The 24,043-nt window shown below is 38.3% G+C and overlaps 1 protein-coding gene across 1 annotated transcript; it reads left to right on the forward strand.

Moving 5' to 3' along the window:
- The first annotated feature begins 13,256 nt into the window (after window positions 1–13,256).
- On the forward strand, window positions 13,257–23,678 carry LOC106929091 (ubiquitin carboxyl-terminal hydrolase 2-like). The gene is made up of 12 exons (XM_015005762.2): window positions 13,257–13,489; window positions 17,884–17,931; window positions 18,017–18,134; window positions 19,177–19,288; window positions 19,374–19,484; window positions 19,563–19,627; window positions 19,712–19,815; window positions 20,687–20,767; window positions 20,860–20,938; window positions 21,048–21,155; window positions 21,567–21,687; window positions 23,184–23,678. Exons 1-12 carry the CDS (start codon window positions 13,343–13,345, stop codon window positions 23,287–23,289), a joined length of 1,200 nt encoding a protein of 399 aa, XP_014861248.1. The 5' UTR covers window positions 13,257–13,342; the 3' UTR covers window positions 23,290–23,678.
- The last annotated feature ends 365 nt before the right edge of the window (window positions 23,679–24,043 follow it).

Genomic DNA, 24,043 nt, shown 5'->3' on the forward strand with positions numbered 1-24,043 from the left:
CAAGTCAGAAAAATCAACTGGAGTACCCTCCCAGATTTCAGACTGGGAAACTAGGAGCTACTCCGACTCCCCCCAGCTACGACTTGTAAGGCTAACTGTGCGTTTCAATATGGCCGCTCCTCGCATCAACAGGAGTAAAATGAGGTGGAAACCTTTTTATTTTCCAGGACACACGTCTTGTGTGTCTTTAGTTTAGTTTAGCTAGTTTAGCTAGCAGTTAGTTAAACTAGCTAAACTAAACTACTTGAACTGGTTTAATTTAGCTATTCTAGCTAGCTACAGTTAGCTAAATTAACATAGTTTAGCTAAGCTTCTTTAGCTAACTATGACTACATTATCTAAACTACCTACAGTTTACCATACCTAAACTCCATCAACTGTAGCTAGCTTACCTAAACTGTAGCTAGCTAAACTAGTTTAGCTAGTTCCATCATCCTTATATCATCACACTCATATTTAGTTTAACTAAACTAAACTAGCTTAGTTTAGCTAAGCTAGAAACTACAATGGCTCTAATACACCATCATACTTTTCTGCTCTCAGTCCAGAAAAAATTTAGAGCCGCTAACGATACCTGACATTTGCAAAAAAGACTTGTGTAGTTAAACAAATTTAACTAACATTGTTTATGTAAGCTAGTTTAGTTTAGCTTAGCTATAACTAAACTAGTTCAGTTTAGCTCACTCTAAACTGAACTAAGGAAAAATGTTGTTTGTAATGGAAAGTAAAGTTTAAAATTATGTACGTAGAGGAAAACAGCGTGTGTATGGGGGTCGCCATGTTGAAATTTCAACTTTTTAACTGAAATGCTATTAACTGGTTTGACTTCAAACCCAGGTCCAAGTTACAACTTCAAGGGGCTCTTTGCACCTACGGCGTTGACGTCACATCTCCAGGAGCTAATGCGGCTCACTTGTTTCCGCTTTGAGTTACCATGACTGGTAGAAAAGACTAAGTCGTATTTCAGATGCAAAAAAACGCAATACTATGAACATTGTTGTCTTCCTAACATAATGGGCTTTTAAGTTTTCATTAATTTCCAAGCGATCCTGAATTAAGAAGATGGTGGCTTGTAAATATTTGCCACTACCAGTTAAAGCTAACGCTGCACAACACAAAGTTTGCAGCCTTCACTTCACTCCGGATCAGCCTAAAAATACCAGGGATACGGATGATAAATAAAGGAGCCTCCCGTAGTTATTTCCATGGAATCACTTCTGTATTCAGCCTGAAAGAGCGAGTTTATGGGAACGAGAGAGCAGACCAGAGCCAGACAGCCGAGCAACTGATCCGCCTGCACATACTGCTGTAAACACCGTCCTATCTGAGCTCTTCACAAGAAACATGCAAAGGTAATAAAACGAAATAACACGGAGACCTTAAAAGACACGGTCATATTTTCTAAAAGCAGCAACTCTTAACCTGAACGGTCAGCGGAACCAGATCTCTGACACCAGAGCTGCGCTAATGTTAAGCTATGAGGCTTGTTTGTGCTTCATCGTGCTTCGGAAGTAAAAAGCCCGAACTGTAACCTCCCCCGTTAGTCTGTGACACTAACGACAATAAACACACATAATATACTTGAAAATTAGGTAAAAACATTGTCCGTTAGAATGTTTAGATACTTAAATAGCACATTTTTACAAGAACAATGTCCGAGAATATTGCCTACTAGCATAAGTTAAGGTTAATGTTAGCCACAAAGTTTAAGTACAACTCACCTTCGTGTCAGTGAATGTATATCGAGACGAACATCTAAAACCTTTCTCCAGCTTACTTGTTGGGGCTTCGGGTCGATGTACAAACCTTGGCCAAGCCCTAGTGTAAAATGATATTTTTATTGGATCGGAAACAATCGAGCCGTTTTTCCCCGAACGCGGAAGCTGAGGTGCAAAGAAGCCCAGTGTAACAGGAACGCAGTATCATTCCTAACAGGAAGTCATGGTTGTTTTGAAGCATTCTGATTAGCTGACAGGTTTGTCTTTTGCTACACTGCCCCCTGTGGGTTTGGCATATTTACAACAAAACTCAGTGGTTGTACTAAAAAAGATGTTTAGTACAACCAGGCCCGTAATCTCTGCTGATCTTCTTCTGAAACTGGTTAATCCTCCAAACAAAAGCTTATAGATGACAGACAGGCTCTTCGTGTTAGTGTCCCATTTCTTAGTGGAATATTTTAACCACAATAGCAGTGGCTTAAAAGCAAAAAGGCCAGAAGGTCAAGTTCAGACAACCAGATTCACCCCAAACAACAACACTGCTCAGAAAAGCTTTAAGAATTATTAGTTCCTCAAGTTTGACCTAAATAATTATTTAGGTCAAAATAAATTATTTTTACCTAAATCCGTCTGGTCATTTTTTCTTATGCAACAAAGTCGTCCACTGCCGGATTGAATGAATCACAGCTTTCTGCCATTTCCCGACAAGGATGTTTACAAGAAAGAAAATTAAAGCTATTTCTGAGCTTGAGAAGTCAAACATTTGCTAGAAAAGTATCAGAAACTTTAGTCTAACCTCAGAAATTTTCTAGAAAGAAAGAAATGCATTTCTGAGTTTCTAAAGTAAAAAAATTCAGAGGTTTTGACATTCATTTCAGAATTAAAAAAATACATTGCCAAGGAAAATTTTTAGAGAAAATCTCATACATTTTCTTTAAAAAAAGGGAAATTTTGAGTTTCAGCAGTCAAAATACACTGACATAATTACCCAGTCTTAAAACAAAAGTGAATAATTTTTACAAAATATCTACTCCACAAAATAACATAAAAAACACCAATTTCTTTCTTTTTTATTTTAGAATAAAGAAAAACACAAAACCATTTAAAAAAGAGAGAATTTTTCTTTTGTTTAAAAATAATAAAGAAATGCAGATAGTTTCTAACGTTTTAGTGAGTAAAATAGATCTACATCAATATTATGAGTGATTTTAGTTTTTGTTGGACAGCAGGTTCAATGGCAAAACAGGCTGCAAATAATGCAAACTCCAAAATGTAGCAAGATAAAACAAATACGACAGAAAAATACTGCAGTCACAGGAAATGGAAGCAAAAAGGAAAAATGGAAAAAATAACAGCAAGTATAAAACTGCAAACTTGTTCAATAAAGTAGAAGTCATCCACACCACTAGGGGGCGACAGCACTTATGATCAGACCTTCAGGAAATACGGGATGTCCAGACAAAAGCTTGAGGAATAAAGTAAACCTTATTAATCCAGAGGAAAATATGAGCTGCTCACAGGGCTAACCATCCATAAAAATATATTTTGAAACATATTTTTAAAAAATTAAAAACTACACAAAAATATATAAATACTACAACAAAGGTAACAGACAGAAGCAATCAATTTCCCTTTTTTCACTCTTCCCCTATTTATTTTATGACCAGCTCTTTACTCCCCCTAGTGGCCTGGAGTTTGCAGCCATGTATGTTTTTTGTTTGTTGACTTTTTGCATCATTATGTCCTGTGGTTGCACTATTGCGTTTGTGAGTTTTTGGAGTTTGCAGTGTCATTCTGTTGAAGAAATTCAATCTAATTATTCCATGAAAAGCTGAAAAATGTCTAAAACCTGCCACTGTTACAGAAAAGTATCCATATTTTAAAATATCCTGTATCATTTTTAGCCAAAGTTGTTGGGAGCCTGCAGAGCTGCATTATATCCAGGAGGAAAAACGTTCTGTGAAAGTTAATGAGTGAAATATTTATGTGAGGAAAGCACCTTGTGGAAATAATAAGACATAAACATAACCCAGAATATGCTTGAGTTTTGCTTCATGATGCCGAATTTTGTCGCCTCTCTGAAGACTTTCTGTAGTTTCCCATGAAGGCCAGTCATCTGATACGGAGGGAAAGTAAAGTCCTGCATTCCTAACAATCTGCCCGCTTATCTCCTCCTCACCTTACCAACCTGCAGTGACGGATGAAAGTTTAATTCAGTGGCTGAGCCTTCCTGCTGCTTCCTGTGTACAGATGTACAGTCCTCTTCACTTTAAAACCTGTTTTTTATTGTTTGAGCAGAAACAACTTTCCTTCAATAAATGTTCTGAAAATCCATACCAGTGTCTATTGTTTTTTTTATTCGTCTGATTATGACACCACCGCACACCCAACCCCAGCTGAGTCAGCAGACATTCATTCATCTATAATTAAAGGCTACATTTTTTATCCACTCCCAGTTTCAACCATGTAAAACAGGCCCAACATCTGCCTCTGTCATGTTTTGATCAATTTGTCTCTAGGATACTGTTGCCAGGTGATAAATCAATAAAAACCAACAATTTCACACCTTCAAAAGCTGTGTGAAACAAGGTGTGATATTGGAGCAGAAGTAGGTCACGTTTTACGGCGATGGGTGGCGTCTGCATGGCAACGAAATGATTAAAGAAGGATAAAGAGATGAACTGAAAACGACTGTACAAAAGAACAACTAAATTTGAAGATGTTAGGAATAATTTTATAAAAAGTTATTGGCTGTTTCTTGTCAACACAAACCTCTGCTTCCTTTCAAATCAATTCATAAAAACTTTCATTACCTGTTGTACCAAAATGTAGTGACTATATGTTGTCGTAACACATATCAAATTTCTTCTAAAAGTCGGTGTGGCTAGTGCAGAAATGTTCTCCAGGAGCAGTCAGACTCGCCATGAATCTAGAGAAGCCTCTGACTGAAGACTGTTTCTATGCAATTTGCAGATTTTTCTGAGTCTGAAAATTGTTTCATAAATTTTCAGAGGCAGAAAAATCAACAGGAGCCGCCCTCTGAACTCCTCTGAAGTCCTCCAGTTACCACGGTTACGGCTTGTAAGGCTGGTTTCGCTTTTCAATATGGCCGCTTCTCATGTCAACAGCAGTAAGCTGTGGTGGAAATATTTATTTTACAAGATATATGTGTAAGAGTGGGACTGAAATCAATGCTACATGTAGCATCTGCTGCTAACTGAACTAGTTGGTGTTTGGTTATGGAAAGTAAAGATTCTTTTTTACGACAGTCCGATCTTTTCACGCCCGAAAAAATCCCATCTATTCTGTTCCCAACTGTGGAGCTAAATTGTATCCGATTGTTTTTAAAACATCTGCAGTCTGAACAGTCATGTCGCATTTTATCCAACTTTACCGTCATAATTCTACACCAGAAGAAGAAACATCAGAGCGATGCTGTAGTTGCAGTTGTAAACCATTCACTAAGAAGTCTGATGGTGGTCGATTTAATAGCTGAAAAACCCAAACTTCTTTGACTTTTCCAACAACATTAACTGGAACGCTGTTACCTTGAATTTAGCATTCTTCCTGCTCTGAGTTCCACCTTCCAAGATAAATGGAGCGCAGCAACATCCTCATGACCGCCATGCTAACATGCTAACAGCTCTATATCCGGTTAAACCTCTGTCGGGCCGTTTCATAGAAAGATGTTGGAGTAGGGGATAAGATGGATTGAAGACGGTTTGAACGTCCTCCTTTTCTCTGCTTCTCAACTCCTCTGGGGCTAGGGGTCAAAGTTCAGGGATTATTTTACCTTTTTGAGATGCTAATCAGCTGTGTCACCTTCCTCGTTTCAGACCAAATAATGGCTTTTGCTTTGTCACTTGAGCTTTCTGGCCAAAAGCTTCGCTGTTTCCAGTAAACACAAACCTGCATTCCTGTATTTCCAACCAACACAAACCAACCTGGACCCGAGTGGAAAAGTAATCACACCCCAAACCCAGCAGCTGGTCCATCCAGCTGGTCCATCCAGCTGCCATGCTGCGGTTCTGATACCTGCTAACGAGTCGCTAACCTCACCCTGGATGACCTTTGACCCACTCTGCTTTGCTGCACCGATTCAACTCAGGCACAGTGGAAGCATCCAGCATCACTGGTCTTTACGAGGTCAGTTAATGCCGCATCATTACAATTAGATATCCAGACTTTGACTAGACCAGATATAAAATGTGGTTTTTTGTCTGGTGTTCTGTTGGATCATCGTTCTGCTGCAGAACCAAGTCTGGTAGAATTTCACAAACTGATGATCATCCTGAAGCAGCCAAACAGGCCCAGAGCATCACACTGCCACTACCGTGTTTGACTGCAGGTATGTTCTTTTTCTGAAATGGTCTTAATTTTTACTTCTTTGTCTCTCCGTGGTTTTAACCATGACCTTTGACCTCAACTGCATTTTGTACAAACTCAGCTAATATTTTTCTGATATAAATACATTTTTTTGATTATTTGAAATATTTATAGGGCTTAAGCAAATCAATTTAAAAGAAGGGATGAATACTTTCTCACTGCACAGAAAATATTACAATTCATCAGTCATTGGGTTAAAAATTGACAAAATATTGTTTAATCTTCTTATTGGTTTTAGCTCTGTTTGTGGATGGTTAATATTTGTTCAGTAGTTTTAACTTTTCCTGTTTCTGATGCCAATTATAGGTCACCACAGTGAAAAGGTGAGAAATGAATGAACTTTCTGACACAAAGTTTGCAGGGTGTCCAAACTTTGTGTCACATGGGCCAAAAATTAAATTAAATTAAATTAAAAACTTTCTATTGTAAGAGTTTAACTTGTTTGCAAGAAATTAATCCTAATTAAAAACCAAAACCTCCATCTCCATCCACCACCTGTGCTGTGAAGCCAAAATGTGTCACTTAATTAAATGAGGCCATTAGAAACTGGGTCAGTTTGGTTAGTAGTTTATAATAACTGGCTTTGAATCCATAGACAAACCTTGTTGCTAACCAAAACAAAACCGGAGGCATTTAAAGCGCTGAACTCTTGCATTATGGGTAAAAGTGTCTTAGGAAGGTTTCAATGTTCTGCAGGAGCGACGGAAACTTCTGACTGAAAGACGAGCTCAATGGCTAAAACTGTGCCGGTTGTTTCCATGTGGAGAAATTCTCCGAGGCACGAATTTCACCGAACTTTCCGACTTTCCACTCCCGCCTCTCGAGGTTTAGGAAGGTGCGCTTCAGGGGAACGTCCAAAACTCATAAAGATTTCAGTTTACCAAAGTGCTAAGATCCTCACATTCAATGAAATGATGACTGAAGGGAGAAAAAAGATTGTTCATCTTCCTTTGTTGACGAGAACCTGCAGAAATCCCAGAATAATCAAGAAATCCTCACAGAAAGATTTCTCAGTAAAATCTGGGTTCATCTGGATTTAAACTGGTGGTTTTTTACTGCCAAACTGGTGATTTAACTGTCAAACTAGTGGTTTTTACTGTCAAACTGGTGATTTTTACTGTTAAACTGGTGATTGTTTTACTATAAACAGCAACATGTGGAAGAACTCGCCAGGTCATGTCGTCACATTGGGTTTATTGATATGTAAACATCAGGCGGGTGAAATGCCAGTCAAGTGCAAACGACTCGTTTCCTTCATGTTGAGCCTCCAGTGTCTCCAGATTGCCATCTTGTATCAGTTATGGTTCAACTAAAAACTCTTTCCAGCATTTCTCTCTGCAAATCGGGGGTTGCATCACCTTTCTGATTCTTTTAAACAGTGACATAAAAATCTGAAGGCCATCTGTCAGTTTGACAGATTATAATTTACTCACTTAAATTGGTTTGATTGGAACCAGAACTTCATCATCTGCTCCATCTCCAGCTAATGTGGTTCTCTTTCTCTCTGCTCTGAGACAAACCAACCAAACCCTTTGAGCAACCTGTTCCCCTCCCGGCCTGTAGGGGCGCTGCACCAAGACCCACTTCCTTCTTCACCAAATGGAAACTAAAATGGAGGCCTCAGATTTTAGTGGTTGGAGGATTTATCTTTAGTCTTTGGCTAAAGACCATGAGAGATTTCTCCTGCTAGCAGAAAGTGAGTGCTCCTGCTAGGCTATTTACCCAGAATGCCCTGCGCTATAGTCCACTTCCTGCTTTTGGTGCTGTCTCCAGTTCGCTTGGCGTTCTCATATTCATTCAAACCGAACCTGAGTTCACTTGGAGAAATGTACCCTGATTTCAAAACTTTTTCCAAAGTGCTGCTTGTAGTTCCAGTCTCCAGTAGAGCGTGGCTTAATCCTCCTGATCAGGATCAAAACCCTGAGACATTTGACTGCAAACAAGCGGTGATCAGTTCAGATCCATGCTTACCAGGAGGAAGTTGTGGCTCTGCGGCCACAGCAGGTGAATTGTTCATAATTTAAATGGAATCATTTAATTTAATTGTTTTTATCACTTTTATCCAAATTACCTGACTTCACCAGAAACCATTCTAGTTTTCAAAATGATGAAATTCAACAGGTTTAACTGTGTTAACTTAGGATCTCAGAACAATGAAACACATTTTTACTAAAACTGATTAAATATAATCCAAGTAACCAAAATAACATTGAGAAGAGCAACTTATAATACTTTGTTAATATAATAACCAGTGGTGGCACTGCTAACTAGGAAGGTGATTGTACTTATCAAAAGCATTAGATTAATTTTTAATTACAATTCAAATCTGGTTTCAGTGTTGCTGATGCCACAGTCAGAGGTTTTTGTCACTAATATTAATATTCAGCTTGTTGAATATTAAATAAACTGAATGACTTTTGAATATTAAGTTATTATTATTTAAACTTACAGGTAAAAAATAGATGATAGTGGTATATATTTGAAAGTCTAGTAAAACCTTTTTCTCTGCTGCTTACAGAGAAAGGTTTCTACTTTCTACCATCCACAGGGTGTCCTTTGGGTGGCAGAAAAAAATCAAATAAAGGATTAAAATCAAAATTAAAAATAAATCCAGGGAATCATTCCTTCAGACTTTTTCTTCATCCTGCCGCCTCCATCTGTGAGGGGAGGGATTGCAAAGTTTACAGAGAAGGATTGTGTGACTCCTCAGGAAGGTATTCGACTGGGCAGGGATCACTTTCTGTCAGGACGTGTTGTAGCTATTCAGGAGGTTACACTGACATTTCTGATGATGATGATGATGATGATGATGATGATGATTATGATTATAAACCTGCGGTTGCACCCTTGAAATGAGTGATAACCGGTTTTTATGAGGATAATCTGACTCCTTACATAAGGTGACATGAGCAGCTGATTATTAACAGGCGATTATCGGCGCTGGTGTGCAGGACGTGCCGTCACCTGGGTTTATTCATCATTATGTTCATTAACGTCAACACCTCTATCGCCTCAGAGGTTCTGTTTTGCAAAGTCGTTCAGAAATTTCTAGAAATATAAATATTACCCCAACGTCTGTGAATAAACTCCTCCGGTTCCCTGTAAATTTAACTGAAACCAAGAGTTTTTTCTCCTATCTCTAAATCACTGCACAAAGGTTGAGGTGCTGATGATTTTATAGTCCTGACTCAGGAGTAAAGCTGCTAATTTCTCTCACAGATAAAGCTCTCTGTCTGCCTGCGATGCATTCAGTGCTGAAGCAGAAGAACGAAACAAATCAGAAGAATCAGAGTCAGAACAGCTTCATTGACCAAGATTTTACACACAAACGAGGAGTTTTATTTCAGGTTTTACATTGTATAACCTAATGTAAACTTTAAAGGAAATGAAATAATGATAAAAGAAGAATATGTTCATGTGTTTGCAAAGAAGAGTGCAAAAAATGCTTATTCAGTTTCCCAACAGAGTAGTTGAATACTGTAAGGTATTTATTGTGTTCATCAGGGAGGGACAGTCAGGAAAAATGGCAGGTGGAAATGCATGAATAATGTAAACTAAAAAAGTGCAACAAAAAAAACCCCAACAAAAAACAAATGCATCAAGGAAATGCTGCAAATGAAAATTGCGGCAACCACAGAAAATAGAAGGAAAAAGTAAAACATTAAGTGTAAAATGCTGCAAAGTCCTCCAGACCACTAGGGGGAGTTGAACTCCAAATAATCTGTGACCAGACGCTCAGCAAAAATCCAGACAAATAAAATCATGCCTTACACTTCATGTCTTTTACAAAGTCATAGAGCAGCAGCATGATGACATACTAATATTACCGACTCCAGACTCCCCCTAGTGGTCAGGCAACAGTGCTACGGTTAGCTAAAATATAGTCAATAGCATGTGGAGTATCACTAGCATATGGACTAACAATGACTTATTCCATTTATTATGCAAGCAATATTGTGCCAGCGAAAATTAGTTTAAATGTTAAGGTTATCTTGTATGCTATCACTAGCATGTGAGTTATCACTAGCATGTTGACTACAAGTTACTAACTCGACTCAGTTTGCAAACATTAGTGCTAAGGTTAGCTGAAATAATGCCAGTAACATTTGGAGTATCACCAGCATGTGGACTACATTGACTTACTCCATTTAGTATGCTAAATGTAGCTAACATGTCAAAAATTAGCTAAAAATTATTATTTTTAGCTTAACGCTAATGCTATCGCTAGTTTATGGAGTGACTAGCATGTAAACTCTACTAATGGAATGTGAGATGTTACTAGCATGTTGACTAACGGTGCCTTACCCCACTCAGTATCCAAACATTAGCACTGCAGCTCAGCTTCCTGGAACAGGAAGCCAGAAAAGCAGAAGTCGGTTTTTATATAATGTATCCTGAAGGCAAATTCGGTTTCAATCTGATTCTAGAAAGCAAGGAGCAGCTGGTATTTACTTTAGGGATAATTCTCACCAAATCCTACAGGTGTGGCCTTACAACTCAATAATCCAGCAATTAGATGCTTCTTAAAGAAATGTGGTGCAACAGCAGAGCCTCAGTCTGGAATGTGGCAAAGCTAACACGTCCCATTTCGGCTTTCTGCTGAGATTCCTTCACTCACAGATCCTGTTGGGCTCGCTGGCAGATTACTCTGCTGTGAGGCGGTCCTCGCTCTGACGTAATTCATGCTCATACGTTTTCCACAGAGACATAGCTAGATGTTTCAGTGTTTCAAAAACCTAGAAAAACACCAGATTTTTCCAGATTACAGTTTGCAATGTTGTCTTTTTATTGTAAATAGTTATTTTCCTTCCCCAATGCTTTGCAGGTAGAGCCAACAAGTGGCACATTTTCACTCACTTGTTACATAACTGAGGACTTTTTGACTTTGTCTCCAGCTGTAAAATCCTCTCATCTTTAACTATAAGATTAAAAGTCTTTGGAGAACATTAAAGGGCAGTTAAAGCGCTTCAAGGTTGCTGTCAAGTCTCTTATCAGAGTCAGAACTGGGTCATAGCAGAGCCAAGGTCGAGAGCTGAGCTGGGAATAATTAGCTCAGAACAATCACTGTTATTTGGTTTCAGCTGCAGCTCAAACAGCAAACACTGGATTTAATAAGTCGGCAGAAATCCTTCCAGTTCTGCCTGCTTTTTGTTCAAAGTGCAGCAGAAATCTTCCTCATAACAGCAGCTGATTCAGCTCTAATATTCTAACCGAGGAGAGGAAGAAAATTAATGTTTCTGCTCCCACCTGTCTGTGAATGTGGCACATAAAACCATCTTAATGTTGACCCAAATGCAACTACATCACCTAATCTCTCTGAGGTGCCATGAAGGGAGAAACTGAAGTGACTGCGATTATTTTCCAAAGTTTTTTTTTGCCAGTTTATTTTTGGTTTCCACTTGTTTAAATCAAGCTAACTTGTCTAGCTAGCTAGCAACTAGCTAGCTTAGAAACCGACCCAGACATCCTCCCTCCTGACAACTAAACATAGCTAATATATCAAAAAGTAGTTAAAAATGATTGTTTTAGCTTAATGCTAATATTAGCACGAGGGCTATCACTTGCACATAGAGCAAAAACTTTGCCAATGCTAAGGTTAGCATCGTTGCTAGCAAAGTCAGCAATCAAATCGCCTAAATTTACGGCACCTCATTTATTCCACTATATGTCATAAATGTTGTTTCTCTTTACTACTATTTTTGTAATAAAATCATCTAAATAAAAACGATATTAGGCGGCCATCTTAAAGCGGGTTAACTCACTCATAGGTCCATCAAGGTGGAGTCAGCCATTGGCATCACGTTCAAACGGTCAAAACATTAAATAAATCTAGAGATTGATCTCTTTACCAACACACTAATTGACCTTAATATATAAAACTTTTTTTTTCTCATTTCACAGGATTATTTAGTTTGGATATGCTGATGCTAATTCATTGATGCTAATGCTAACGCTACATTGTACAATTTCTTTTTTTTTCTAATATAATAAAGTTAATGGAATCCCTTCTTTCCTCATTCTGATGCTACATTTGAACTTTACCAATATGTCTCCACCTCATATGCACTGAGCTGCTGCTTTGTGATTGGCTCATTTCTGTCAGCAAGCAATTGAACTGGTGTACCTAACAAAGAGGCCAGTCAACGTTTATATAATATATGAACTTGAATATATAATTTTGACCCCATTTTGATTAAAGAAAATGCACCATACATTCAAATTTTACTTTTAAAAATAATTTATTTTGTTTTATAACTATTCCACATTACGGGAAAAAACATTTATTTTAATAAATTATTAAAAACTCAAAATTAAAACATTTTTGCTCAGGCAGCAGGAATGTTGCAGCACTAAATTCAGAATATCTTAAAACAATTTATATCTAAACAAATCTGCATTTAATGTGTAAAATTATTAGCGACACCTCTGATTTCATCCCAAAACTTTACTTTATTCCTGCAAATGTATATAAAAATGTTCATATTTTAACTTTACAACAAGCCTCTTCTTCACAATATGATTATTATATTCAGTTAATTAAAAAGAAAATCTTTGAATGAAAGAGAAAAATACCATAAAATCAGAATAAATGATTACTAAAGTCATCGTTAGACATTAGAAAATGTTGGGGGTTTTTTAAAATATATTTTAATGAAAAATAAACTGTTTTAGCTATAATCTGCTACATATAAATTTAGCTGTGTTTTTCCATGGTATTTAATTATGCAAACAAAAAAGTATTCTGATTTTATTTTTCTATTTATATTTACGGCAGTTTTCCTAGAAGAACTCATCATTTTATTTGCCCTAGAAATTTAAAGAAGTGCATTTAGCTGCACTTAAACAAAAAAAAAGTAATTATTAATTACTCGTTTGTAGAAAACAGGAATAAAACAAGAAATTAGCAGAATAAATGGATCTTTTAACTTTTTTAAACTTGTCAGAATATATCAATCTAATGCCAATTTTTGTTATCTTTACTTTAAGTAGCTTTTAAAGACATATTTTAGATTTTTCTGTACCTTTATGGCATGATTTCCAACTAAACTTCTCCATGAACGCTGTATTTCCGACAGCACCTGAAGGCATCACCGGTGGATTTTCAGAGTGGGCGGGGCCGTTCGCGTTCCTCGGTAAAATCTGAGGCGCGCGCCGCCCCTGTCACTTTCGACACCTGAGAGCCGACCGACACCGGAGAGTAAAACCCTAACCAGCAACCCGACAGAGCTAGTAGCATCATGCCGTCTCTGCGACACTCCTACACGGTGACGGCCCCGGGACACCCCGTCGGCCTGCCGCTGGACGAACCGGAGCTGCGGCGCAAGCAGCTGTCCCGCTCCATGCTGGTCAACACCTTCATGGGTCTGATCATCAACCCGGCCAAGGTGAGTCCACATCCGGGTCTTTTCTCTGAAAAAATGTTTTAATGTGTTTTTCCTGCAGATTAACTTCATTCTGCTCCGCAAATATCAGTTTTGAGTTATCAATTTTTGTTTTCTTCCAGAAGAATTTATATTTTTATTAACCCTTATGTTTTATAAATTTCTGAATTTTAATCAGATTTGAGCATTTCTGCACATGAAATATAATAATACAATTGGAAGCAATCACGTGTAACATTCAGGCATAACATTATGACCAGCGTGGACACTGACTGGTTTTTCTCCTGGAGTTTCATCTGCAGCAGGTTAAACTCCAGGGTCACCTGATCAGATCTGCTAGTGGTCATAATGTTTTGCCTGATTGCAGTATGCTTTGAGATAATGCATTAAAGGAAAACAGCTGCACAGAAATAATCACTGTTTTCTGCTACAACATAGACCTGAAATGATTAGTCATGATTAATTGATTATTGAAATAATTGCCAACTAATCGATTAATCGTTAACAGACTTATTACAAAACGGTTAAAAATGTATATAAAATTTGCATTAAAGATAAAAACATGGCATGAAGCAAGCGAAGAAATCTCAAAATGCAACAACTCTACAGCTATATAGTCGAACACGGTGGTGGTAGTGTGATGATCTGGGCCTGCTTTTGCTGATTCCAGATAAATCATCATTTAAAAAAAAAAAAATCGCTTTTTCCTAGTTACCTGCTGCTTTTTCTCTGATATTAAAGTTTATTTGATGATCTGCAACATTTAAAAACAGAAGGAATCTGTAAAGGTGTAAATAATTTTCCACAGAGATTAAATTGACAAACACAGTTGAGTCTTGACTGCATGTTGCATGAGTGTGTAGAAATGACGGTAAAGTTGAGCCGGGCGTCCTGCATGCGGAGCGGATCGGGTGTTGGGAGAAAAGCTGCAGACGGCTGCATCAAGTGGGGCTGTTGCGTAACGGGAAGCAGAACTGCTGATAAGCGGCGCGTCTCAGGAAGAACACCTTATCGTTCACGCAGCAGGACTCTGCTGGCACCAGGACCGGCCCGCAGTCAGCACATATTTCTGTTTACGTGGGCCGGAGGTGTCGGGCTCAGGTCGACCCGAGGAGCTTCTTACATAACCAGAACCTCAACCGAGACCGGAGAGTTTTCATTTAACTCCACGCTAATATTAGGACCGAAGGAAACGGAGATAATCATCGGTTTTAATCGTGATTAATCGTTTATCGAAATAATCATCAACTAATCAATTAATCATTAACCGGAAAATACAAACTTGGGGAAAAAAGACATATTTAAAGCAGTAATTAAGTCAAAACTGAACAAAGTGCGTATAATAAGATAAAAATCTTTGCTTTAACTTCACCTGGTTCAAATTCACTGAAATAACTATGTTGTTGCATTTAGGCAATAAAATGTTTATTTTCATATTTAAAAAAGGAATTAAACTAATTGTGTATAGTTCATTTAAAAAAAAATCTGGATGAAAGAGAAAAATACCTAAAAATCTGAATAATCAATTTCTCAAATAATTGTTATTTACATCCCTAAAATCAAAATATTCATGAACAAATCTGCATTACTGTATAAAACAAACAGTTGCAGCTGGAATTTTCCTGAAAATATTCATCAAAAACGTTCATAGTTTAACTTTATAATGAGCCTCTTCCTAAATAACATGAGTTATGTAGTCAGTTACTAAAAATCTCTGTATGAAAGAGAAAAATACCTAAAGATGCTGAAATAGAATCATGTTTAAAAATGAGTCATTTCTCAAACGGTATGGATTTCCACAGTGATTTAAAAATGAAAATCCATCATGAATTTACAGAAAACATTTCAGGATGGAGGATTTGTCTGGAAATATCCACATTTCTCCTCACTTTCTGCTGTTTTCTTCTAAGATTCCTTGGATTCCTGCGTTTTCATTTGAACCGTGTCGCTCTGTGTTTACCGTGTAAACATCTAGACGATAAAACCCGGGTTCAGCTGGGTCTCCAGAGCCCACTCCAACGTGTTTACACCCTCAGCCAAGGCGAGGCCACTGCCACCGCCGCCGTCACATGCTGCACGCCTGCAGGATGCCAATTTCAGCACAGAATGTTCCCAGGCTCTCTGAAGTCCTGCCAGCCGGTGCACAGAGTTCACCTGAACGCATCACTTCCTGTGAGCCCGGTCCTGCTGGTTTGGACCCACACCATATGTCTGCTTCCAGACTGCAGAGACTGATTTAAACCAGAGTTATCTAGGATTATACATGCATTAATAGCAGTAATAAGTAGAAATTGACCGATGCTGGTTTTTTAAGGCCGAGTCTAACTGATCTAAAATATGTGCTGCAAATAAAATAAACCAACGTATAATTTTTTAAAAAGTGAATAAAATCAGAATATATAAAAACTACTTAAATGAAATGTCACAAAAAATTACATTGAATAAATACTGAATATGTTAAAAAGTAAAAAAAAAAAAGAAAGAATAGTGATGATTTAACATAAATACTGTTGGAAAATTATAAACGAATATTACAAATATGTTGAAAAGTTCTTTTAATTAATCACATTCTCAAGCCTTTACGTTATTTCTATTGTTATCTGGACTTTTGTCAGGCTCAGCCCTCCATACATGAGCCGCTGCTGCTGCTGCTTAATTCCCAGTTTAAAGGTGAACATATTTACATTTCCAGCTGTCAGCAGAGGCGTTGATGCGTTTTGCTGCTCGGTCAGCTCATTACTGTATTATTATGTAACAGAAGTGATGACTGAGCCGCATGTCATCGCCCACTGGAACATCATCACCTCGAAACAATCTGTTCTGTCAATATTAGGTCATCAGGGTGGCTTAATGAAACTAAATGCGGGTGTTGATTATAAAAATAAAAATGTTTTTACTCATTTTCAGGTTATGTAAGCGGCTCTGGGAACTGAACTTTTTTTAGCAGGAAGCGTCTAAGACCCAGACTGTAGAAATTGATTCCTGTGGCGGTAGCGCAGGGCTACAATGTTTAGGGGCGGGCTCAAAAACCTTTATTTTCTTCTCTTTCTTTAATTTAATCTCTGTTTTATAGCTTTTTACTGTTATATAAAACATTTAAGCCCATGTCAGGTGTCATGTATTCATATTTTGGGATATTAGTAATATAAAAAGTACTCAATTATTAGAAAATGTGTAAAGTTATAGTACTTTTTCTACCCACAATGCATCATTTCATAGCAGAAATACCACCAGAATCCTCCCTCGAAATATTTATTAAGTTGATTTATTGAAAATTTCTAATATGAACTAGTGATACTTTGCAGCTTATTTATGTAAAAATACTCTGGGAGCTCAGACATTTCAGTTTTCTGTCCTCTAGACTGAATAGGAAGTGTTTTAAGGAAAAGGTCATTTAAGGCCTGGATGAATCAAACTATGGAGACATGTTGCGTTTCATAATGACAACATGATGAAATGCCACGATGTCGTCTGCATAGAGACGAACTTTATCCTCCCCGTGACCTCAGATCCAGAACCCGACTCCCCTCCATCTGATTGATGGAACCCTCCATCACATCACCTGACCTCATCTGACCTCATCGTACGATTCGGACTGCAGCATAAAAATAGAAAATGCTGCTGTTGCTGCTGCAGAAACCAAGTATTCAGTTAGAAACTGCAGAGGGAGCTTGGATCTGAAATAGAACAAAAAATAAAAATATCTACTTTTCCATATTTTGTCACATTAGAACCATGAACATAAAAATATTTCATTTCAGATTAGATTACACATCATTTAGTCTTCAGCAGTCATCAGGAAACTTCTGAAGGCAACTGGTTGAATGAGGGCTGAATACTTTTACACACCGCACCTTTCAGTTGAAAATGTTTTTAATTCTGTCTAATTTTCTTTCTACTTCACTGTTGTATATCATTTTGCATTGGCCTCCCACGTTAAATATATTTATGGGTGTAATGTAGCAAAAAATTGAAAAATTAGCCACTTAAGATTATTTTATACATTCGAAATAAATTTAAGAAATCAAGTAATCTAGTAATTCAATTAATTTTTTAAATAAGAAAATAAAAATTTTATTGACTAAAACACGATAACGCTTGATTATTTGTGTCTTGTACATTAGTTAGTTAGTTACTGTGTTACTGATATTTGCTGTAGGAACTAGATCAAAAATAAATTTTGTGGTTTTGTAGTGATTACTACCAGACTTAAACAGAACCTATCTGACAGCACGAAGTAGGCGGAAACATCTCAGAAAGTGACTTGATAGAAATAAATTCTGTAACAGACGAGAAATAGAAGAAAAGAACCAAAAAGATCTTAAAGCTGAAGTCAGGCTGAAAAATGTAGGTTTTTGATGTCTGTGGTAATTTTGAATGTTTCTGTTTGTGAACAGAGCAAGAGTCCACAGGGCCTAGTGGGACTGAGGAACCTGGGCAACACGGTAAGCCTCCCAGCCTCACAGCGTCTCTCCCAGTAAAACCAGCAGCTCAGACTGGATCCGTGGTGACGTTTGCTCTCGTTTCCAGTGCTTCATGAACTCCATCCTGCAGTGTCTGAGCAACACGTCCGAGCTGAGAGACTACTGCCTGTGGAACTTCCACCTGATGGAGCTGAACCACCGGACCAACACGGCGCTCATGGAAGGTGGGCGGAGCCTCTGCGTGACGAACGCTGCGTTATCAGCTTTCAGACGGTTTCTGGGTTAAGTGTAGGTCTCAACCTGTAAACTTTATGTTTTTACACTCCCTCATCATCACTCAGCTGTTAAACCCAAATCCTTCCAGCCTCAGTCAGCGAACGCGACACAGAAAAGCTGCGGTGTTTAATGTGTCATTTTTACGATGTAATCTGAGCCCAGTGGACGTTTATCACCTGTAGTGGCACGCTACGCATCCTGGGCTCAGGGTGGGAACATCAGGTCAGCGGACGAACCTCAGGAGACATTTTAGTAAAACTAGAGGAGGGACATGTCTGTAATTCATCAATTACAATAAATCAAATCTATACATTTACAAAATAAGCAACATTTTCAATTCAAAAATCAATTTTTCCTGCTAAATTATTGAATAAATAGACATATGAGCTCAACAGCAAATATATGTATTGTTTTAATCTGTTCTGGTTCTTTTCAGGCTGTTTGTAAATGTTACTTGTGCGTCAGATTTACGGATGTACCAGAAACATGTGAACACAAATGTTCATGGTGGAACATTCATACCTAAACAAAGAAAAAGTGATTAGTTCTGTTAAAGTTTTTTAAATTAATGCAAATAATTTATAAAATCAACGTGTCAAAGTCCCGGCCCCCATTAAAACACGTAATCTGTGTTGAATCTAAATTTGTCCTGATATTCATGACAGAGACCGAAGCTCCCAGTGACCTTCTCTGCTGAGTATTAATATTTTGTTTTGAGATTGTTTGATTTGGACATTTGATTTTGACCGTGGAAATGTTGGCAGCAGATACTTTTGGTCCTGTGGGACTCGGGATGGGCTCTTTGTTTCCTCCGGTTCTTCCTAAATATGTAAACATGCAGAGATCCGCTCCATGTTCTCTGGATTTCATTTGCAGAGTTTGGGATTATGTTGGGATGATTCCTGTTGGACTGTGAAGCTAAGGATTGATTTACTAATAAATCGCTAACATTTTTCTCTCTTCCTGTCTTGCTTTCGTTTTCTGGTTTAGAGTTTGCAAAGCTGACTCAGAATCTGTGGACGTCTGTGAACAACGAGGCCGTCAGTCCGTCTGAATTCAGAAACCAGATTCAGAAATTTGCCCCCAAATTTATTGGCTGCAAGTAAGTTTCTCTTCTTCTTCTCAGAAAGCCTTAAATCTCAGGTGAGAGAAGTTGTCAGATTGGATAAAATCATTTTTCTCTGCAGCCAGCAGGACGCCCAGGAGTTCCTGCGCTTCCTGTTGGACGGCCTCCACAACGAGGTGAACCGGGCCACGATCCGGCGAAAGGTGTCGGTCCAAGACATCGACCACCTCCCGTGAGCCGACCCCCTGCTCCAGAGGTTTCTCAGCTTCACTTGTGTTTTTCTGCTAAATCTCAATTATTTGATCTGCAGTGATGAAGAAAAAGCCCGGCGGACGTGGAACATGTACCTGGAGAGAGAGGACAGCAGAGTCGTTGGTAAGAGTCTTTGAAACATCAGTGAAGCAACATGACTGCCTTCCAGTGAACTTGACCTTTGACTTCTGACATGCCTCCTTCCAGATCTGTTTGCAGGGCAGCTGAAAAGCTCTCTGACCTGCACAGTTTGTGGTTTCCGCTCCACCGTGTTCGAGCCGTTTTGGGATCTATCGGTTCCGATCGCACAGGTGAGGAGACACAACCTGCCAGCCAATCAGATTCTGGTTCAGCACCACTTACCTGAAATGAACCCGATTTCTGCTTAAAACGCTACTTCTACGAAAACCCAAATGATGATACTCCAGCAACTATTTTACTAGGGCTGAAACGATTAATCGGATTAATTAATTTAGTAAACGATTAATCATTAACTGGAGTATTCAGACTTGAAAAAGCCATATTTTCTACCCAGAACTCATCTAGTAATTTTCCTTCACCAGGTTCAAATTCAGTAAAAAAAAAATCCTGTTCAGCAACTTTTGCTATCAATGATTAATCAGTTTATGTTTGAAGGGTTGACTGAGCTTTAGATGCTTTCTTTACCACAAATGTCAAGCCTCACTAAAATAGTGCTGTTATTGCATTTTAGACAATAACATGTTTATTTTATGCAGAAAATGGATTGAATTACTTGATTTGCATTTTTATGTATTTCTAAATTAGAAAAGAAGCTCATAAATAAATAATATGCAGAATGTTGCAGTTTTTTATCCGATTAATCATCAGAATAATTGATAGGATAAGCAATTATTCTGATGATTAATTGACAGTATAATTCATAGAATCATTGATTATTCTGATGATTAGCTAATTAATCATAAGTGTAATTGATAGATTATTCTGATGATTAATTGATTAATCAACAAAATAATTGATTACTGAAATAATCAGCTCTACACTTTACTGCTCTATCCTGGCGTTGATGATTTTAAGTTCTCAGAAAGCAAAAAACAATCAATAAAACATTAAATTCTTCTTGAAACCTTCATTTTAGATCTTGATACTCTGAGATTGTGGTAAATGAATTTTCCTGACTGGATGTTGACTGATCCTTTACAGAAGAGCTCTGGTGAAGTGACGCTGAAGGACTGCTTGAGGCTCTTCACAAGAGAAGACGTGCTGGACGGAGAAGAAAGACCGGTAACAGACCTGGCAACAGCTAGCAGCTTTTTCTGTTTTAAGATGCTGCAGACAGAATCTGACTGCCTGCAACGCTTTTGTTTCTTTCTCAGACCTGCAACAAATGCAAAGCCAGAAGAAAATGCACCAAGAGGTTCAGCATCCAGAGGTTCCCTCAGGTTCTTGTACTTCGTATCCTTTTTGCAGTCGATTTTGCAGCATGCAAATGCTAATCCTCCCGCTAACACAAAAGTATACCAGATAAACGGTTTTTGTGCCTTGACCCCGGTTTGCCTCTCAGACCTGAAGCGTTTCTCAGACTCAAATGTCCGAGCGAGCAAACTGAACACCTTCGTCGACTTTCCTCTCAAAGATCTGGACCTGAGGGAGTTTTCAGCGGACAGCAGTGGTGAGTATCTGCAGCAAAAACAGAAACTATCTAGAGAAGAAGCTTCAGTTGTCACAGCTAAAAACTACAAATCAGGCCCAAATCTGGTCCCTGATCCTTCAGAGTCACATGAAGACAGTTACAAAGTCGGTCTTCTGTCACTATTTACAGGACTAAAGGACTAATGTCCCGGCAAATTCTAGAAAAACTCCACACCACAAATGTGGACCAAATTTCCAGAAAACTGCAAAACAACTGAAACACAGAGACCCTTTAAATCAAGATTAAAACTCATCTGGTTAGAGCTGATTTTGATTCATAATAACTCGAACATTGACCAATAATTTTGATTATGGCGTTCAACAGAATTTAATGTCTGTCACTGGTTTTTATAATGTTTTCGGCACGTTAAACAATTGATTCTTCTTGCAGAGCGTCCCATCTACAACCTGTACGCCGTATCCAACCACACGGGGAACGTGCTGGGCGGCCATTACACGTCGTGCTGCAGGAACCCGGCGCTGGGGGAGTGGTTCAGCTACAACGACTCCAGGTATCAGATCTCACCTCACTGGGTTCACGTATCAGCTTATCAGGCTGATCACGCAGCCTCCGCCTGCTGCGCCCGCTGCTGACCTCATTGTCGCCATAAAACTCTGCAGCAGCTTAAATTTTACGACCAAATTAGGGGTCAGCTGCGTGTTTACAAGCCTGTGGATGTGTGTGTGTGCGTGTGTGCGTGTGCGTGTGTGCGTGTGCGTGTGTGTGTGTGCGTGTGTGTGTGTGTGTGTGTGTGTGTGTGTGTGCTTAGCAGGTTAAGCACGCATAATGTAAATAAATTATCAGTGAATGTTGAAAAAACTAACTACATGATATTTAGCAAAAGAGAGGTTGATGTTGATGGGGTTGAGATTAACCGTGAGAGAGATCAAATTCCTCTTGATGAAAACATAAACTGCAAACCACACATCAACAATTAACATATCAAGGAAAATTAGGTCATTATATAAAATGTGTCATTGAATGGTGCTATGCAATTCACAGATCGTTCCCTATTTTACCTATTGTGTAGAAGTTTGAGGGAATGTTTGAAAAGGATAAACAAGTTCTATTTTTATTTTGTAAAAAAGGAGGAAAAAAAGGCTGCTAGGTAATGATGACTAGCATTGGTTTTAGCTGTCAAGTCTTCAATATAAAGCGCTAATTCTTTAATGTATGCGTGATATATAAAAGAGACGCAGTGCTTTGCTACTAAATGTCAACACTACAACAACTAAATCGGGTTAGGAAAAAGTTTTAATTAAAAAGAAAATGGTAAAGGAGAGGGAAGTATGTCAGCTATGCTAGCTTGATTTTAACAACCTTAACATGTCGATGTGCTGTGGAATTTGGTGTGTTTTGGTTCAGTTAACAAAAAAGAAAGAAGAAAGGCGACACACACGAAAACTGTCAGACAGATCATCAGGAGAGCATCAGCAGCTATCAACCACTACTGTATTAGATTAGCTAATTTAGACTAGCTAACCACAAAGGTAGCTAATGTACCACAGTGATCACTTATCAATAATCACAAAGATAAACATCAAGCCTGAAAACATAAATGGCCTGAATGTTCTGTTCTTTGTGTGGTAAATGTTTGAGTGTTTTTTGGTGTTGAATCCTGAAACATACAATAGTGGCGTTGATTTCAGTCAGTTGCTATGGCAACGAGTCTGCGGAGAGCAAGAAAAAAGAATAGGAGTGTTTTTGACTTGTGTTTTTAACTGCTTCCCAGCGTTATTTCCCCCTTTCCTGTGGTGCACTGCATTCAATTAATAATCCATACTTCTCCAGGCTTCATTTAGTTAAAAGATTCGACTACGTTTTTGTTTTTTTTTCCTCCGGATGTAAGCAATAACGTGCCACGTATCTATGCACGATTGTTCTTTTCGTCAAACTACTCCTTTTTATTCAAAACTTTTGTCTATGTTAAAATGTGGGATGTTAATTTTAAGCTCCAAATGAATGAAATAAATTAAAAACTAAAGCATGTCGCGCGTGTCTCTGCAGGGTCAGCCCCATGTCGTCCAGCCAGGTGCGCAGCAGCAACGCCTACGTCCTCTTCTACGAGATGGCCAACTCTTCACACGGAAAGTACCAGACTTGTCGACTGTAGAAACGGCGAGACGAGCTGCACTCAACTGAGCCTGAACACACGGAGCTAGAGCGCCCTCTGGTGGAGAAGGAACTGCCATTACAAACTGTGAACATGGCTTCTGGAAAAGCTTCTTGAAAAGGGTCAAAACTGAAGAAAAAGTTGTTTTTACGGCCATTTTTCGACACTTCCATTCAATATTTATAAATTATCTTTCAGAAGACATAATTTATTCTTTTTAATTTATTCTGCTTGTTGACTCCAGCGATGGTTTGAGGATGTTTTTAAGTGGAGACAGTAATATTTTTGTACAGTATTTATGCACAGCAGAGTGAATGTGATGTGACTGAAGTTCCTGACTTTACATCCAAAGTCTGTAAATGATTAAAAGTCGTCACTGAATGACTCCATATCATGTGTTTGCTTTATTTAGCCATCCATTTGTCCAGCTGCAGAGATTTTTAGCTCCATCTGGAGCCACAACCTTTTACTTACAAGTATGAATCCAATCTGGGTTAAAATATCTGAGTTTGTTTACAATATATTTATTGAGGTTTTGCATATATTGAACATAGAAAACACCCATTCGCAGTTTTGCGAAAGGCAAATTTTTCAACACCACCTCATCTCAGCGCCTTTTTAGGGAAAACATGAGTTTTGTCAAAATTGGCACGTTTCCATAAAGTGAATTTATTTTCGTAATTTCAATTTACGCAGTTCTATGTTTAATGGAAACACAGGTACTGGCAGCCCAACGAAACAGCTGTTGGATCTG

This window comes from Poecilia mexicana, unplaced genomic scaffold, assembly GCF_051168715.1.
Source record: "Poecilia mexicana isolate PSO_F unplaced genomic scaffold, ASM5116871v1 scaffold_14, whole genome shotgun sequence".
Lineage (NCBI taxonomy): Eukaryota > Metazoa > Chordata > Actinopteri > Cyprinodontiformes > Poeciliidae > Poecilia > Poecilia mexicana.

Excerpts from the sequence above, each read along its gene's own strand:
- LOC106929091 (XM_015005762.2), top strand. The coding sequence starts at position 13,343 with ATGCCGTCTCTGCGACACTCCTACACGGTGACGGCCCCGGGACACCCC. Across the intron at positions 19,485-19,562 it reads CAAGACATCGACCACCTCCC|TGATGAAGAAAAAGCCCGGC; the intron begins GTGAGCCGACCC and ends TTTGATCTGCAG. Across the intron at positions 19,628-19,711 it reads AGAGGACAGCAGAGTCGTTG|ATCTGTTTGCAGGGCAGCTG; the intron begins GTAAGAGTCTTT and ends GCCTCCTTCCAG.